Source organism: Oncorhynchus tshawytscha, unplaced genomic scaffold, assembly GCF_018296145.1.
Source record: "Oncorhynchus tshawytscha isolate Ot180627B unplaced genomic scaffold, Otsh_v2.0 Un_scaffold_7219_pilon_pilon, whole genome shotgun sequence".
Classification (NCBI taxonomy): domain Eukaryota; kingdom Metazoa; phylum Chordata; class Actinopteri; order Salmoniformes; family Salmonidae; genus Oncorhynchus; species Oncorhynchus tshawytscha.
The window spans coordinates 177,733-197,425 of NW_024609719.1; the positions used below are offsets into that span (position 1 = coordinate 177,733).

Sequence of the window (19,693 nt, forward strand, 5' to 3'; positions counted from 1 at the left end):
CCCATTAGACAGTGTTCCTAGAGGGGGGGGGAGAGGACTGTTCCTTTAATACCCATTAGACAGTGTTCCTAGAGGGGGGGGAGAGGACTGTTCCTTTAATACCCATTAGACAGTGTTCCTAGAGTGGGGGGGAGAGGACTGTTCCTTTAATACCCATTAGACAGTGTTCCTAGAGGGGGAGAGGACTGTTCCTTTAATACCCATTAGACAGTGTTCCTAGAGGGGGAGGGAGAGGACTGTTCCTTTAATACCCATTAGACAGTGTTCCTAGAGGGGGGGGGACTGTTCCTTTAATACCCATTAGACAGTGTTCCTAGAGGGGGGGGGAGAGGACTGTTCCTTTAATACCCATTAGACAGTGTTCCTAGAGGGGGGGGGAGGACTGTTCCTTTAATACCCATTAGACAGTGTTCCTAGAGGGGGGAGGACTGTTCCTTTAATACCCATTAGACAGTGTTCCTAGGGGGGAGGACTGTTCCTTTAATACCCATTAGACAGTGTTCCTAGAGGGGGGGAGGACTGTTCCTTTAATACCCATTAGACAGTGTTCCTAGAGGGGGGGAGGGAGAGGACTGTTCCTTTAATACCCATTAGACAGTGTTCCTAGGGGGAGGACTGTTCCTTTAATACCCATTAGACAGTGGGGGAGAGGACTGTTCCTTTAATACCCATTAGACAGTGTTCCTAGGGGGGGGGAGAGGGGGAGAGGACTGTTCCTTTAATACCCATTAGACAGTGTTCCTAGAGGGGGGGGAGAGGACTGTTCCTTTAATACCCATTAGACAGTGTTCCTAGAGGGGGGGAGGACTGTTCCTTTAATACCCATTAGACAGTGTTCCTAGAGGGGGAGAGGACTGTTCCTTTAATACCCATTAGACAGTGTTCCTAGAGGGGGGGAGAGGACTGTTCCTTTAATACCCATTAGACAGTGTTCCTAGAGGGGGGGGGGGGAGAGGACTGTTCCTTTAATACCCATTAGACAGTGTTCCTAGAGGGGGGAGGACTGTTCCTTTAATACCCATTAGACAGTGTTCCTAGAGGGGGGGGACTGTTCCTTTAATACCCATTAGACAGTGTTCCTAGAGGGGGGACTGTTCCTTTAATACCCATTAGACAGTGTTCCTAGAGAGGACTGTTCCTTTAATACCCATTAGACAGTGTTCCTAGGGGGAGGACTGTTCCTTTAATACCCATTAGACAGTGTTCCTAGAGGGGGAGGACTGTTCCTTTAATACCCATTAGACAGTGTTCCTAGAGGGGGGGGACTGTTCCTTTAATACCCATTAGACAGTGTTCCTAGAGGGGGAGGGGGAGAGGACTGTTCCTTTAATACCCATTAGACAGTGTTCCTAGAGGGGGGAGGACTGTTCCTTTAATACCCATTAGACAGTGTTCCTAGAGGGGGGACTGTTCCTTTAATACCCATTAGACAGTGTTCCTAGAGGGGGGAGAGGACTGTTCCTTTAATACCCATTAGACAGTGTTCCTAGAGGGGGAGAGGAGAGGACTGTTCCTTTAATACCCATTAGACAGTGTTCCTAGAGGGGGGGGGGAGGGGGAGGACTGTTCCTTTAATACCCATTAGACAGTGTTCCTAGAGGGGGGAGAGGACTGTTCCTTTAATACCCATTAGACAGTGTTCCTAGAGGGGGGAGGGGAGAGGACTGTTCCTTTAATACCCATTAGACAGTGTTCCTAGGGGAGAGGGGAGGGGGAGGGGGAGAGGGGGAGGGAGGAGGAGGAAAGGAGAGAGTGTGTGTGTTACCTTGGTTCTCTGAAACACAGCTTTAGGGTCGAGGGTTTTGGTCTTTCCAGGGTTGTTCTTGTTGGTTTTGATCCAACAGATATCCTCACAACGCCTGAAACCCCACTTTCTCAGACACTGTGGAGGAGGGAGAGGAGGGAGGAGGGATAAGGGGGGGAGAGGAGAGGGAGGAGAGGGAGGAGGGAGAGGGGGGAGGAAGAGGAGGGAGAGGAGAGGAGGGAGAGGAGAGGAGGAGGAGGGGTGAGTGAAGGGGGAGGGGAGATAATTAGATCGGTTTAGGGAGAATACCAGCTGAATAACAGGTGTGTGTGAGTTTGTGTCCACTGAGTGTACCAAACATTAGGAACAGCTGCTCTCTCCATGACAGGCTGACCAGGTGAATCCAGGTGAAAGATCCCTTATTTGATGTCACTTGTTAATAAAATGTTTTTTTTTAAAGCCTTGAGACAGTGATGCGCCATTCAGAGGGTGAACGGGCAAGACAACAGGTTGAAGTGCCTTTGAAAGGGGTATGGCAATAGGTACCAGGGGTCCGGTTTGAGTCAAGAACTGCAAAGCTGCCGGGTTTTTCACGCTCAACAGACTCACATGTATATCAACACCACCTCACCTCCAGTCCCTCTCTGTGTATAATACCATTCTCCCCAGGTCCCTCTCTGTGTATAATACCATTCTCCCCAGGTCCCTCTCTGTGTATAATACCATTCTCCCCAGGTCCCTCTCTGTGTATAATACCATTCTCCCCAGGTCCCTCTCTGTGTATAATACCATTCTCCCCAGGGCCCTCTCTGTGTATAATACCATTCTCCCCAGGTCCAGTCCCTCTCTGTGTATAATACCATTCTCCCCAGGTCCCTCTCTGTGTATAATACCATTCTCCCCAGGTCCCTCTCTGTGTATAATACCATTCTCCCCAGGTCCCTCTCTGTGTATAATACCATTCTCCCCAGGTCCAGTCCCTCTCTGTGTATAATACCATTCTCCCCAGGTCCCTCTCTGTGTATAATACCATTCTCCCCAGGTCCAGTCCCTCTCTGTGTATAATACCATTCTCCCCAGGTCCCTCTCTGTGTATAATACCATTCTCCCCAGGTCCTCTGTGTACCATTCTCCCCCCTCTCTGTGTATAATACCATTCTCCCCAGGTCCAGTCCCCAGGTCTCTGTGTATAATACCATTCTCCCCAGGTCCCTCTCTGTGTATAATACCATTCTCCCCAGGTCCCTCTCTGTGTATAATACCATTCTCCCCAGGTCCAGTCCCTCTCTGTGTATAATACCATTCTCCCCAGGTCCCTCTCTGTGTATAATACCATTCTCCCCAGGTCCCTCTCTGTGTATAATACCATTCTCCCCAGGTCCAGTCCCTCTCTGTGTATAATACCATTCTCCCCAGGTCCCTCTCTGTGTATAATACCATTCTCCCCAGGTCCAGTCCCTCTCTGTGTATAATACCATTCTCCCCAGGTCCCTCTCTGTGTATAATACCATTCTCCCCAGGTCCCTCTCTGTGTATAATACCATTCTCCCCAGGTCCCTCTCTGTGTATAATACCATTCTCCCCAGGTCCCTCTCTGTGTATAATACCATTCTCCCCAGGTCCCTCTCTGTGTATAATACCATTCTCCCCAGGTCCCTCTCTGTGTATAATACCATTCTCCCCAGGTCCCTCTCTGTGTATAATACCATTCTCCCCAGGTCCCTCTCTGTGTATAATACCATTCTCCCCAGGTCCCTCTCTGTGTATAATACCATTCTCCCCAGGTCCCTCTCTGTGTATAATACCATTCTCCCCAGGTCCAGTCCCTCTCTGTGTATAATACCATTCTCCCCAGGTCCCTCTCTGTGTATAATACCATTCTCCCCAGGTCCAGTCCCCCCTCTCTGTGTATAATACCATTCTCCCCAGGTCCCTCTCTGTGTATAATACCATTCTCCCCAGGTATAATACCATTCTCCCCAGGTCCCTCTCTGTGTATAATACCATTCTCCCCAGGTCCCTCTCTGTGTATAATACCATTCTCCCCAGGTCCCTCTCTGTGTATAATACCATTCTCCCCAGGTCCCTCTCTGTGTATAATACCATTCTCCCCAGGTCCAGTCCCTCTCTGTGTATAATACCATTCTCCCCAGGTCCCTCTCTGTGTATAATACCATTCTCCCCAGGTCCCTCTCTGTGTATAATACCATTCTCCCCAGGTCCCTCTCTGTGTATAATACCATTCTCCCCAGGTCCCTCTCTGTGTATAATACCATTCTCCCCAGGTCCAGTCCCTCTCTGTGTATAATACCATTCTCCCCCCAGGTACCCCTCAGGTCTGTGTATAATACCATTCTCCCCAGGTCCCTCTCTGTGTATAATACCATTCTCCCCAGGTCCAGTCCCTCTCTGTGTATAATACCATTCTCCCCAGGTCCCTCTCTGTGTATAATACCATTCTCCCCAGGTCCCTCTCTGTGTATAATACCATTCTCCCCAGGTCCCTCTCTGTGTATAATACCATTCTCCCCAGGTCCCTCTCTGTGTATAATACCATTCTCCCCAGGTCCCTCTCTGTGTATAATACCATTCTCCCCAGGTCCCTCTCTGTGTATAATACCATTCTCCCCAGGTCCCTCTCTGTGTATAATACCATTCTCCCCAGGTCCAGTCCCTCTCTCTGTGTATAATACCATTCTCCCCAGGTCCCTCTCTGTGTATAATACCATTCTCCCCAGGTCCCTCTCTGTGTATAATACCATTCTCCCCAGGTCCAGTCCCTCTCTCTGTGTATAATACCATTCTCCCCAGGTCCCCAGTCCCTCTCTGTGTATAATACCATTCTCCCCAGGTCCCTCTCTGTGTATAATACCATTCTCCCCAGGTCCCTCTCTGTGTATAATACCATTCTCCCCAGGTCCCTCTCTGTGTATAATACCATTCTCCCCAGGTCCCTCTCTGTGTATAATACCATTCTCCCCAGGTCCCTCTCTGTGTATAATACCATTCTCCCCAGGTCCCTCTCTGTGTATAATACCATTCTCCCCAGGTCCCTCTCTGTGTATAATACCATTCTCCCCAGGTCCCTCTCTGTGTATAATACCATTCTCCCCAGGTCCCTCTCTGTGTATAATACCATTCTCCCCAGGTCCCTCTCTGTGTATAATACCATTCTCCCCAGGTCCCTCTCTGTGTATAATACCATTCTCCCCAGGTCCCTCTCTGTGTATAATACCATTCTCCCCAGGTCCCTCTCTGTGTATAATACCATTCTCCCCAGGTCCCTCTCTGTGTATAATACCATTCTCCCCAGGTCCCTCTCTGTGTATAATACCATTCTCCCCAGGTCCCTCTCTGTGTATAATACCATTCTCCCCAGGTCCTCCCTCTCTGTGTATAATACCATTCTCCCCAGGTCCCTCTCTGTGTATAATACCATTCTCCCCAGGTCCCTCTCTGTGTATAATACCATTCTCCCCAGGTCCCTCTCTGTGTATAATACCATTCTCCCCAGGTCCCCAGGTCCCTCTCTGTGTATAATACCATTCTCCCCAGGTCCCTCTCTGTGTATAATACCATTCTCCCCAGGTCCAGTCCCCTCTCTGTGTATAATACCATTCTCCCCAGGTCCCTCTCTGTGTATAATACCATTCTCCCCAGGTCCCTCTCTGTGGTCCCTCCCTCTCTGTGTATAATACCATTCTCCCCAGGTCCCTCTCTGTGTATAATACCATTCTCCCCAGGTCCCTCTCTGTGTATAATACCATTCTCCCCAGGTCCCTCTCTGTGTATAATACCATTCTCCCCAGGTCCCTCTCTGTGTATAATACCATTCTCCCCAGGTCCCTCTCTGTGTATAATACCATTCTCCCCAGGTCCAGTCCCTCTCCTGATCCACACCAGAGAAAGACAAAGGAACGCAGGGCTGATATCTCCTCTATCTCCAGCTTCATTATCTAGAGGGAGAGAAGAAGAGGGAGAGAGAGAGAGGAGGGGGAGGGGAGAGAGAGGAGGGAGAGATGGGGGAGAGAGAGAGGGGGGGGAGAGAGAGGGGGGGAGAGATGGGGGAGAAAGAAGGGGGAGGAAAGAGGGGGAGAGAGAAGAGTATCTCCCCCCATAACTACCATTCTCAGGAGGAGAGAGAGGAGGGGAGAGATGGGGGAGAAAGAAGGGGGGAGGAAAGAGGGGGAGAGAGAAGAGGGGGAGGAGGGGGGAGGAGGAGAGAAATCAACAGAAAATTTATTAAACAATGCTTCTATTAAACATCTTCATCATTATAAATTCATCTTCTTTACCCAGTACCCCCCAGTAACTCATCGTCCCATCAGTACCCCCCAGTAACTCACATCAGTCCCCCCCAGTAACTCATCGTCCCATCCAGTCCCCCCCCAGTAACTCATCGTCCCATCAGTCCCCCCAGTAACTCATTCCCAGGTCATCAGTACCCCCCAGTAACTCACATCCCAGGTCCCCCCCCAGTAACTCACATCAGTCCCCCCCCCCCCAGTAACTCACATCATCCCAGGTCCAGTACCCCCCAGTAACTCACATCATCCCAGGTCCAGTAGTACCCCCCCCAGTAACTCACATCGTCCCCCAGGTACCCCCAGTAGTACCCCCCCCAGTAACTCACATCGTCCCAGGTCCAGTAGTACCCCCCAGTAACTCACATCGTCCCAGGTCCCAGTAGTAACTCACATCGTCCCAGGTCCAGTAGTACCCCCCAGTAACTCACATCATCCCAGGTCCAGTAGTACCCCCAGTAACTCACATCGTCCCAGGTCCAGTACTCCCCCCCAGTAACTCACATCGTCCCAGGTCCAGTAGTACCCCCCCAGTAACTCACATCGTCCCAGGTCCAGTAGTACCCCCCAGTAACTCACATCGTCCCAGGTCCCCCCACTCACACCCCCCAGTAACTCCATCATCGTCCCAGGTCCAGTAGTACCCCCCAGTAACTCACATCGTCCCAGGTCCAGTACTCACATCGTCCCAGGTCCCCCCCCCAGTCCAACTCACATCGTCCCAGGTCCAGTAGTACCCCCCCCAGTAACTCACATCGTCCCAGGTCCCAGGTCCAGTACCCCCCAGTAACTCACATCGTCCCAGGTCCAGTACCCTCAGTAACTCACATCCCCCCCCCAGTAACTCACATCGTCCCAGGTCCAGTAGTACCCCCCAGTAACTCACATCGTCCCAGGTCCAGTACCCCCAGTAACCCCCCAGTAACTCACATCGTCCCAGGTCCAGTACCCCCAGTAACTCACATCGTCCCAGGTCCCAGTACCCCCCCCCAGTAACTCACATCGTCCCAGGTCCAGTCCCCCAGTAACTCACATCGTCCCAGGTCCAGTAGTACTCCCCCCAGTAACTCACATCGTCCCAGGTCCCCCCCAGTAACTCACATCGTCCCAGGTCCAGTACCCCCAGTAACTCACATCGTCCCAGGTCCAGTACATACCCCCCAGTAACTCCCAGTAACTCACATCGCCCCAGGTCCAGTACCCCCCAGTAACTCACATCGTCCCAGGTCCAGTACCCCCAGTAACTCACATCGTCCCAGGTCCAGTACCCCCCAGTAACTCACATCGTCCCAGGTCCAGTACCCCCCAGTAACTCACATCGCCCCAGGTCCAGTACCCCCCCCCAGTAACTCACATCGTCCCAGGTCCAGTAGTACCCCCCAGTAACTCACATCGTCCCAGGTCCAGTACCCCCAGTAACTCACATCGTCCCAGGTCCAGGTCCAGTACCCCCCCCAGTAACTCACATCGTCCCAGGTCCAGTACCCCCAGTAACCCCCCAGGTCCAGTAACTCACATCGTCCCAGGTCCAGTACCCCCCCCAGTAACTCACATCGTCCCAGGTCCAGTAGTACATCGTCCCCCCCAGTAACTCACATCGTCCCAGGTCCAGTACCCCCCAGTAACTCACATCGTCCCAGGTCCAGTACCCCCCAGTAACTCACATCGTCCCAGGTCCAGTACCCCCCCCAGTAACTCACATCGTCCCAGGTCCAGTACCCCCCAGTAACTCACATCGTCCCAGGTCCAGTACCCCCCAGTAACTCACATCGTCCCAGGTCCAGTACCCCCCAGTAACTCACATCGTCCCAGGTCCAGTACCCCCCCCAGTAACTCACATCATCTCCCAGGTCCAGTACCCCCAGTAACTCACATCGTCCCAGGTCCAGTACCCCCCAGTAACTCACATCGTCCCAGGTCCAGTACCCCCCCCAGTAACTCACATCGTCCCAGGTCCAGTACCCCCCAGTAACTCACATCGTCCCAGGTCCAGTACCCCCCAGTAACTCACATCGTCCCAGGTCCAGTACCCCCAGTAACTCACATCGTCCCAGGTCCAGTACCCCCAGTAACTCACATCGTCCCAGGTCCAGTACCCCCCAGTAACTCACATCGTCCCAGGTCCAGTACCCCCCCATCAGTCCCCCAGTAACTCACATCGTCCCAGGTCCAGTACCCCCCCCAGTAACTCACATCGTCCCAGGTCCAGTACCCCCCAGTAACTCACATCGTCCCAGGTCCAGTAGCGCTCTGTGTGGGTATTCCTGACTCTCTGTAGTACCCCCCCCAGTAACTCACATCGTCCCAGGTCCAGTACCCCCCCCCAGTAACTCACATCGTCCCAGGTCCAGTAGTACCCCCCAGTAACTCACATCGTCCCAGGTCCAGTACCCCCAGTAACTCACATCGTCCCAGGTCCAGTACCCCAGTAACAGTCCCAGGTCCAGTACCCCCAGTAACTCACATCGTCCCAGGTCCAGTAGTACCCCCAGTAACTCACATCGTCCCAGGTCCAGTACTCACCCCCCAGTAACTCACATCGTCCCAGGTCCAGTACCCCCCAGTAACTCACATCGTCCCAGGTCCAGTAGTACCCCCCCAGTAACTCACATCGTCCCAGGTCCAGTACCCCCCAGTAACTCACATCATCCCAGGTCCAGTACCCCCCAGTAACTCACATCGTCCCAGGTCCAGTACCCCCAGTAACATCGTCCCTCACATCAGTCCCAGGTCCAGTACCCCCCAGTAACTCACATCGTCCCAGGTCCAGTACCCCCAGTAACTCACATCGTCCCAGGTCCAGTACCCCCCAGTAACTCACATCGTCCCAGGTCCAGTACCCCCCAGTAACTCACATCGTCCCAGGTCCAGTAGCGCTCTGTGTGGGGTATTCCTGACTCTCTGTAGTACCCCCCAGTAACTCACATCGTCCCAGGTCCAGTACCCCCCCCAGTAACTCACATCGTCCCAGGTCCAGTAGTACCCCCCCCCCAGTAACTCACATCGTCCCCCAGGTCCAGTAGTCGTACCCCCCCCAGTAACTCACATCGTCCCAGGTCCAGTACCCCCCCAGTAACTCACATCGTCCCAGGTCCAGTACCCCCCAGTAACTCACATCGTCCCAGGTCCAGTACCCCCCAGTAACTCACATCGTCCCAGGTCCAGTACCCCCCCCAGTAACTCACATCGTCCCAGGTCCAGTAGCGCTCTGTGTGGGGTATTCCTGACTCTCTGCAGTACCCCCCAGTAACTCACATCATCCCAGGTCCAGTAGTACCCCCCCCCAGTAACTCACATCGTCCCAGGTCCAGTACCCCCCCCCAGTAACTCACATCGTCCCAGGTCCAGTAGTACCCCCCAGTAACTCACATCGTCCCAGGTCCAGTAGTACCCCCAGTAACTCACATCGTCCCAGGTCCAGTACCCCCAGTAACTCACATCGTCCCAGGTCCAGTACCCCCCCCAGTAACTCACATCGTCCCAGGTCCAGTAGTACTCCCCCCCCAGTAACTCACATCGTCCCAGGTCCAGTAGTACCCCCCAGTAACTCACATCGTCCCAGGTCCAGTACCCCCAGTAACTCACATCGTCCCAGGTCCAGTACCCCCCCCAGTAACTCACATCGTCCCAGGTCCAGTACCCCCCAGTAACTCACATCATCCCAGGTCCAATACCCCCCAGTAACTCACATCGTCCCAGGTCCAGTAGAACCCCCAGTAACTCACATCGTCCCAGGTCCAGTAGAACCCCCAGTAACTCACATCGTCCCAGGTCCAGTACTCTCCTATCCCCCCAGTAACTCACATCGTCCCAGGTCCAGTACCCCCCCAGTAACTCACATCGTCCCAGTTCCAGTAGCGCTCTGTGTGGGGTATTCCTGACTCTCTGTAGTACTCCTCAAGTGGGGGCTCCAGCAGGATCACATCAAACTTAGTCTTCAGATCACGCAGGTCAAAGTGCTCTGGGTCGGCCTGCAGATACCTACATTAACACGCGAGTCATTTAGCAGACGGCTCCTATCCAGAGTCACTACAGTAGGGAGTCATTTAACAGACTCTCCTATCCAGAGTCACTACAGTAGGGAGTCATTTAACAGACTCTCTTATCCAGAGTCACTACAGTAGGGAGTCATTTAACAGACTCTCCTATCAGGGAGTCATTTAGCAGACGTCTCCTATCCAGAGTCACTACCGTAGGGAGTCATTTAACAGACTCTCCTATCAGGGAGTCATTTAACAGACGCTCCTATCAGGGAGTCATTTAACAGACTCTCCTATCCAGAGACATGGGGGGGAGAAAAATGACTGGGACCTATATGGGGGGGATTAAATGACTGGGACCTGACTGGGATATACATGGGGGGATAAATGACTGGGACCATGGGGGGTAAACATGGGGGGGGTTAAATGACTGGGACCTACATGGGGGGAGTGTTGGTGGTTGAGATCAGTTCATCCTTCAGTCTGATCAGCTCTCTGAGTTTAGGATACTCTTCAAACCGGTCTGCCAGACCTGAAACACATAGATTACACACAGACACAGATTACACACACACACAGATTACACACAGATTACACACACAGACACAGATTACACACACAAACAGATTACACACAGATTACACACACAGACACAGATTACACACACACACAGATTACACACACACACAGATTACACACACAGATTACACGCACACACAGATTACACACAGATTACACACACAGACACAGATTACACACACACACACAGATTACACGCACACACAGATTACACACAGATTACACACACAGACACAGATTACACACACAAACAGATTACACACAGATTACACACACAGACACATATTACACACACAGACACAGATTACACACACAGATTACACACAGATTACACACACAGACACAGATTACACACACACACACACACAGATTACACGCACACACAGATTACACACAGATTACACACACAGACACAGATTACACACACACACACACACACACACACACAGATTACACGCACACACAGATTACACACACAGATTACACACAGACACAGATTACACACACAGACACAGATTACAGACACACTGTCGTACCGACGTCTCTGATGAAGTTCTGTGGTCGGTGTCCGGTGTCGACAAAGTGTTGACAGTAGTCATTATGGGGGTTCAGACTCTGGGTACCCTGATACAGACAGACAGACAGTTAACCTATAACAACAGTGTTGACAGTAGTCATTATGGGGGTTCAGACTCTGGGTACCCTGATACAGACAGACAGACAGTTAACCTATAACAACAGTGTTGACAGTAGTCATTATGGGGGTTCAGACTCTGGGTACCCTGATACAGACAGACAGACAGTTAACCTATAACAACAGTGTTGACATGTATGTGGTGTGTGTGTGTGTAAATGTGGTGTGTGTGTATGTGTGTGTGTGTGTTACCTTCAGGAAGGTGGTAGAGTCCTTGTAGACCTCTTCATAAGGGTTGCTCTCATCTGGCGGCTGCATCTCCAACTCTTCCTACACACACACAGACACAGACACGCACACACAGAGACACAGACACACACACACACAGTCTATTACAGAGACGTTCCTCTCAGTGACCCAGTCTATCACAGAGACGTTCCTCTCAGTGACCCAGTCTATCACAGAGACGTTCCTCTCAGTGACCCAGTCTATCACAGAGACGTTCCTCTCAGTGACCCAGTCTATCACAGAGACGTTCCTCTCAGTGACCCAGTCTATCACAGAGACGTTCCTCTCAGTGACCCAGTCTATCACAGAGACGTTCCTCTCAGTGACCCAGTCTATTACAGAGACGTTCCTCTCAGTGACCCAGTCTATCACAGAGACGTTCCTCTCAGTGACCCAGTCTATCACAGAGACGTTCCTCTCAGTGAACCAGTCTATCACAGAGACGTTCCTCTCAGTGATCCAGTCTATCACAGAGACGTTCCTCTCAGTGATCCAGTCTATTACAGAGACGTTTCTCTCAGTGACGTGTGTGTGTTCCTACCTTCGGCTCCTCAACGTCCTCCTCTGTGTCCTCTCCCTCCACCTGAGGCTTCCTCTTGGAGCTCGGCCCGGCAGCATCGAACGATGCCCTACACATACACAATTTGTGGAATAGTTAAACCAAGTGATTGGGCTGGGCTGGAACAAAAATGTGCACACTCCTGTTGTCCCCAAGGAATTGAGAAACACTCAATGATTGCTGGAAGTGTGTATGTATACCTGTAACAGCAGTCTGTGTGTGTGTCTATACCTGTGACAGTAGTCTCTGTGTGTGTGTGACAGTTGTGTGTGTGTCTGTCTGTCTCTGTGTGTGTGTGTGTGTGTGTGTGTGTGTATACCTGTATGTCTCTCTGGTCTCCTCAATCTCCTTCAGTTCGTCTTTGCTGTTCAGAACGGCTCCTATACTGTCCGCACTCTCTGCTCCTAACTAGGGGAGGAACGGACCAGTTAGCTAGCTATTAATATTAGCTAGGACAGGAACAGACAAGTTAGTTAGCTAGGAGAGGAACAGACAAGTTAGTTAGCTAGGACAGGAACAGACAAGTTAGCTAGCTATTAATGTTAGCTAGGACAGGAACGGACAAGTTAGTTAGCTAGGACAGGAACGGACCAGTTAGTTAGCTATTAATGTTAGCTAGGACAGGAACAAACAAGTTAGTTAGCTATTAATGTTAGCTAGGACAGGAACAAACAAGTTAGTTAGCTATTAATGTTAGCTAGGACAGGAACAAACAAGTTAGTTAGCTATTAATGTTAGCTAGGACAGGAACGGACAAGTTAGCTTTTAGCTAACATTACTAGTTAACTATCACTCTTTGCTCCCAACTAGGAGAGGACCAGACAAGTTAGTTCAATACGAAGATTAGCTACAAGCTGAACCAGTATCTGTGCGGAATGTAAAAAAATAAAATAATAACTCAGACTAATACTCCCATTCACCAGCTCTGTAAGCGTTATGCCAAAATACATGAGTTGATTCACCAAAATACATCAGTTGATTCACCAAAATACATCAGTTGATTCACCAAAATACATGAGTTGATTCACCAAAATACATGAGTTGATTCACCAAAATACATGAGTTGATTCACCAAATATGGAGATTCGCTATGACCTTTATTTACTCCAGTTATAGCCGGTATCTACCTCCAAAACAGGGCTAAATAAATGAGCTGGAGTAAACTCCCAACCTGCATGGCAGTAATGAGGTAAACATGAGGTGCCAACTAGAATGTATTGAGCTGTAGTAAACTCCCAACCTGCATGGCAGTAATGAGGTAAACATGAGGTGCCAACTAGAATGTATTGAGCTGTAGTAAACTCCCAACCTGCACTGAGATGCAGTGTCTCAGACCACTGCGTCATTCGGGAGCGCTCTAAAAAATAATCCTCTTTGGCACCTCATGGAAACAGTGTAATCTGGGCTCCCGAATGGCGCAGTGGTCTAAGACACTGCATCTCAGTGCAAGAGGCCTGGTTTGAATCCAGGCTGCATCACATCTGGCCGTGATTGGGAGTCCCGTAGGGCGGCGCGCATTTGGCCGGATTGTAAATAGTAATTTGTTCTTAACTGACGTATCCTTAACAAAAAGATATACGCAACAACTTCAATGATTTTTACTGAGTTAGTTCATATAAGGATATCAATCAATTGAAATAAATTCCTTAGGCCCTAATCTATGGATTTCACATGACTGGGCAGGGGCAGAGCCATGGGTGGGCCTGGGAGGGCATAGGCCCACCCACTGGGGAGCCAGGTCCACCCACTGGGGAGCCAGGACCACCCACTGGGGAGCCAGGTCCAGCCAATCAGAATGTGTTTTTTTTTCCCCACAAAGGGCTTTATCACAGCCAGAAATACTCCTCAGTTTCATCAGCTGTCTGGGTGACTGGTCTCAGATGATCCTGCAGGTGAAGAAGCCGGACGTGGAGGTCCTGGGTTGGCATGGTTACACGTGGTCTGCGGTTGTGATCCCGGTTGGACGTACTGCCAAATTCTCTAAAACGACGTTGGAGGCGGCTTATGGTAGAGAAATTAACATTCAATTCTCTGGCTACAGCTCTGGTGGACATTCCTGCAGTCAGCATGCCAATTGCTCCCTCAAAACATGAAACATCTGTGGCATTTTTGTTGAGACAGAACTTTTAGTGGCTTTTTATTGTCCCCAGCACAAGGTGCACCTGTATAACGATCATGCTGTAAAGGAGATGACAGGGATGTTGACAAATTAGTGCATAAATATGCTTTATGTGCTTATAGATCATTTTAGGTCATGAAACTTTACATGTTGCATTTATATTTTATTTTAGTTCAGTGTATATACACACCGGCATAACGGGAGTAAATGAAGACAGTTGCTTAGCGACACTCCATATTTGGTGAATCAATAAACGTATTTTGACATGAACGGTTGCAGAGCTGGTTAATAATGGGATGTTGAATCTGAGCTTTCTGGGCGTTAGAGACGCCTCTAATGCAGAGAGATAATGGTTCATCTAGAAGCGATCCGTCTCTTAGCTATAAACATATGTTAAAATCAAATCAAATTGTATTTGTCACAAAACATGGTTAGCAGATGTTAATGTGAGTGTAGCGAAATGCTTGTGCTTCTAGTTCCGACAATGCAGTAATAACCAACAAGTAATCTAACTAACAATTCCACAACTACTACCTTATACACACACAAGTGTAAAGGGATAAAGAATATGTACATAAGGATATATGAATGAGTGATGGTACAGAGCGGCAAAGGCAAGATACAGTAGATGATATAGAGTACAGTATATACATATGAGATGAGTATGAGACGCCTCTAATGCACAGAGATAATGGTTCATCTAGAAGCGATCCGTCTCTTATCTACAATCATACGCACAAAATGCTCTCACGTCATAACAGTAACTAATGTATCGGACGAACAATTATGTTATACGTAACTATTATGAGTTGATAAAAGATACTTGGTCAACTATCATGCGTTGGTTAACTAATATACGTTTAGCTTTTTCCACTCAACTCAATCAAGGTCAATTGGCACAAAATAAGCCAAAATAGCTAAATAACAACAATATGTACAGTAACTCCGATTGCTAACTAACAACAAGTTAATAGCTAAGTAGAGGCTCACTTTAGACGATGTGCTAGGTCAATGACATGTTAAGTCATGCTAATACCTGTTAACCTAATACTATTCAGTTAAACCAAACACCAACAGCATAACGTTACATGTTTACATTAGCTACATTAGTTAGTCAACTCACAAGGTATGGTAGTTATGTAGCTAGATACATAGATGTCTCTTCCCCAGGCTAAAGTCTTTAGTGGGCCAGCATGTAACCTCCCCTCATCTCACTCACACTGTATATAGTATACTACTAGTATACTACTGTATATAGACTTGTTTTTCTACTGTATTATTGACTGTATGTTTGTTTATGTGTAACTCTGTGTTGTTGTATGTGTCGAACTGCTTTGCTTTTATCTTGGTCAGGGTTTCAGATGTAAATGAGAACTTGTTTTCAACTGGCCTACCAGGTTAAATAAAAGGTGGAATAAATAAATAAAGTCAAAAACAAGAAGACAACGCATGTTAGCTCCCCAGCTAGTATAACTAGCTTAGCTACAGCTAGCTACCTGTTGAGCTAGAAGCTGGCGTCGCAGCTTCTGCTTTTCCCGTATCTCCTGTAGGCGACTATTCATTTCTTTATCGGTGTTTAGTTTAATAAAGTATTTCGTTAGTTAGTTACACAAAAAAAAAATAGTTTAAAACTAGTTTTTTTCTTGCGGCGGTGTCGGAGGTCGAAAAGCTTTTTTTACTCGAAAACAATGAACGTTAGTCGAGTTGTGATGACGTCCATCCGGTTCGAATGCTGCGCATGTAATTTGCGTCATAGTTCGTCGCGTTCCTGTCTTTGTGCTGGTGCAATGGAGTAGATGCGACCACACGGTGGTGATGTTGTATCGCGTTATTCCACCGTGAATAAACTGTGAACAATGATCATCAGAAAGGCCGTTTGTCACCAATTCTCTACTTCCGCCCAAAGTGTGCTGGAAGAGGGGCGTTAACTTCCTCTAGCTAGCCCATGCCTCTACCAACCTATAGCTTTCAGATGTTGTTGTAGAGAGCAGTGAAGGTGTAGACTTCAGGAGGAAAGAGAGATTTTTGTGTTCCAGTAGCAGGGCTGTTCCAGTAGCAGGGTCGTTCCACCAATTCCAGTAGCAGGGCTGTTCCAGTAGCAGGGTCGTTCCACCAATTCCAGTAGCAGGGTCGTTCCAGTAGCAGGGCTGTTCCAGTAGCAGGGTCGTTCCACCAATTCCAGTAGCAGGGTTGTTCCAGTAGCAGGGTTGTTCCAGTTCCAGTAGCAGTCGTTCCAGTAGCAGGGTCCAGTAGCAGGGCCGTTCCAGTAGCAGGGTCGTTCCAGTAGCAGGGGTTCCAGTAGCAGGTTCGTTCCAGTAGCAGGGTCGTTCCAGTAGCAGGGTCTGTTCCAGTAGCAGGGTCTGTTCCAGTAGCAGGGTTGTTCCAGTAGCAGGGGTTCCAGTAGCAGGGTTGTTCCAGTAGCAGGGGGTAGCAGGGCTGTTCCAGTAGCAGGGTCGTTCCAGTAGCAGGGCTGTTCCAGTAGCAGGGTCGTTCCAGTAGCAGGGTCGTTCCAGTAGCAGGGTCGTTCCAGTAGCAGGGTCGTTCCAGTAGCAGGGTCGTTCCAGTAGCAGGGTCGTTCCAGTAGCAGGGTCGTTCCAGTAGCAGGGTCGTTGAACCAATTCGCTGCCTTTTGAGAAGTGTAACTTGATGAAACAATACATGCAATTTCACCTCATTTTAACATTCCGTCATAAAGAGCAGATGTTCAAATTACTAAACCACCAGTTTCCCATCTCAAGAGGTTAACAGGGTTGACTGGAACAGGGATGACTGGAACAGGGTTGACCGGAACAGGGTTGACGGAACAGGGTTGACCGGAACAGGGTTGACCGGAACAGGGATGACTGGAACAGGGTTGACTGGAACAGGGATGACTGGAACAGGGATGACTGGAACAGGGTTGTTGACCGGAACAGGTTGACCGGAACAGGGTTGGAACAGGGACTGGAACAGGGTTGACCAGGGAACAGGGTTGACTGGAACAGGGTTGGGAACAGGGTTGACCGGAACAGGGATGACCGGAACAGGGTTGACTGGAACAGGGATGACTGGAACAGGGTTGACTGGAACAGGGTTGACCGGAACAGGGTTGACTGGAACAGGGTTGACTGGAACAGGGTTGACCGGAACCAGGTTGACCGGAACAGGGATGACTGGAATAGGGTTGACTGGAACAGGGTTGACCGGAACCAGGTTGACCGGAACAGGGTTGACCGGAACCAGGATGACCGGAACAGGGTTGACCGGAACCAGGTTGACCGGAACAGGGTTGACGATTTCATCTTAAATCATTCATAACTCCTTGTGACAGAGGAAATGGAAGCTTGTTGTTTGCAACAGGGAGGGGCAATTGAATGCAACGAGGGCTTTACAATAATGGTGAAAACCTTGAAGGACTGTTGGTGTTCAGTGGATTAAAATCTTCCAGGAAGATTATTTATTTTTTAATTAACCTTTGTCTAACTAGGCAAGTCAGTTAAGAACAAATTCTTATTTACAATGACGGCCTACCCTGGCTATACCCTAACCCGGCCAAACTCTAACCCGGACGACGCTGGGCCAATTGTTCACCGCCCTATGTCAGACGGTGCACAGAGGGTCATGTCACAATGCAGACGGTGCACGGAGGGTCATGTCACAATGCAGACGGTGCACGGAGGGTCATGTCACAATGCAGACGGTGCACGGAGAGTCATGTCACAATGCAGGCGGTGCACAGAGGGTCATGTCACAATGCAGACGGTGCACGGAGGGTCATGTCACAATGCAGGCGGTGCACAGAGGGTCATGTCACAATGCAGGCGGTGCACAGAGGGTCATGTCACAATGCAGACGGTGCACGGAGGGTCATGTCACAATGCAGGCTGCACAGAGGGTCATGTCACAATGCAGGCGGTGCACAGAGGGTCATGTCACAATGCAGGCGGTGCACAGAGGGTCATGTCACAATGCAGGCGGTGCACGGAGGGTCATGTCACAATGCAGGCGGTGCAGAGGTCATGTCACAATGCAGGCGGTGCACAGAGGGTCATGTCACAATGCAGGCGGTGCACGGAGGGTCATGTCACAATGCAGATGGTGCACAGAGGGTCATGTCACAATGCAGACGGTGCACGGAGGGTCATGTCACAATGCAGGCGGTGCACGGAGGGTCATGTCACAATGCAGGCGGTGCACAGAGGGTCATGTCACAATGCAGGCGGTGCACAGAGGGTCATGTCACAATGCTGAATTTTGGCACTTTAGCAAGTCCTTATTGATATTAAAAATCTGATATTGAATTCTCCATGTGGTCTATATTAAAAGGTTTGTTCCAGTAGCAGGGTCGTTCTAGTAGCAGTGATATTGAATTCTCCATGTGGTCTATATTAAAAGGTTTGTTCTAGTAGCAGTGATATTGAATTCTCCATGTGGTCTATATTAAAAGGTTTGTTCCAGTAGCAGGGTCATTCTAGTAGCAGTGACATTGAATTCTCCATGGAATATAACAGGATTTGAAGTTATTGGTGCACAATTTCTACTTAAAATATCATAGGGACAATAGGCAGTCATTTGATGGAACGACCCAGCTACTGCTTTACATAGAAGGATGACCTTTGACCCCAGACACTGATGATATACTGTATCCTAATAACAATAATATGCCATTTAGCAGAAGCTTTTATCCAGAGAGACTTGCTGCCTCCCATTACACTGATCTAAGGTCAGTAAAAGGGTTTATCCAGAGAGACTGCATATCATTACACTGATCTAAGGTCAGTAAAAGGGTTTATCCAGAGAGACTGCATTCCATTACACTGATCTAAGGTCAGTCAAAGGGTTTATCCAGAGAGACTGCATCCCATTACACTGATCTAAGGTCAGTAAAATGGTTTATCCAGAGAGACTGCCTCCCATTACGCTGATCTAAGGTCAGTAAAATGGTTTATCTAGAGAGACTGCATCCTATTACACTGATCTAAGGTCATTACACTGATCTAAGGTCAGTCAAAGGGTTTATCTAGAGAGACTGCATCCCATTACACTGATCTAAGGTCATTACACTGATCTAAGGTCATTACACTGATCTAAGGTCAGTCAAAGGGTTTATCTAGAGAGACTGCACCCCATTACACTGATCTAAGGTCAGTAAAAGGGTTTATCTAGAGAGACTGCCTCCCATTACACTGATCTAAGGTCAGTAAAAGGGTTTATCCAGAGAGACTGCATCCCATTACACTGATCTAAGGTCATTACACTGATCTAAGGTCATTACACTGATCTAAGGTCAGTAAAAGGGTTTATCCAGAGAGACTGATATCCCATTACACTAAGGTCACTGATCTAAGGTCATTACACTGATCTAAGGTCAGTAAAAGGGTTTATCTAGAGAGACTGCCTCCCATTACACCGATCTAAGGTCATTACACTGATCTAAGGTCAGTCAAAGGGTTTATCCAGAGAGACTGCATCCCATTACACTGATCTAAGGTCATTACACTGATCTA

The 19,693-nt window shown here is 49.2% G+C and overlaps 1 protein-coding gene across 1 annotated transcript in view; it reads right to left on the reverse strand.

Moving 5' to 3' along the window:
• mettl14 (methyltransferase 14, N6-adenosine-methyltransferase subun) overlaps positions 1 to 15,933 on the reverse strand; it is a 62,120-nt gene extending 46,187 nt beyond the window's left edge. The window contains exons 1-9 of the mRNA XM_042317244.1: positions 15,704 to 15,933; positions 12,408 to 12,496; positions 12,071 to 12,158; positions 11,494 to 11,571; positions 11,144 to 11,231; positions 10,470 to 10,560; positions 9,888 to 10,029; positions 5,608 to 5,700; positions 1,766 to 1,882 (exon numbers count right to left, since the gene is read on the reverse strand). Coding sequence (XP_042173178.1) covers positions 1,766 to 1,882; positions 5,608 to 5,700; positions 9,888 to 10,029; positions 10,470 to 10,560; positions 11,144 to 11,231; positions 11,494 to 11,571; positions 12,071 to 12,158; positions 12,408 to 12,496; positions 15,704 to 15,769 — 852 coding nt within the window. The 5' untranslated portion in view covers positions 15,770 to 15,933. The remainder of the gene's footprint in view (positions 1 to 1,765; positions 1,883 to 5,607; positions 5,701 to 9,887; positions 10,030 to 10,469; positions 10,561 to 11,143; positions 11,232 to 11,493; positions 11,572 to 12,070; positions 12,159 to 12,407; positions 12,497 to 15,703) is intronic.
• Between the last annotated feature and the right edge of the window lie 3,760 nt (positions 15,934 to 19,693).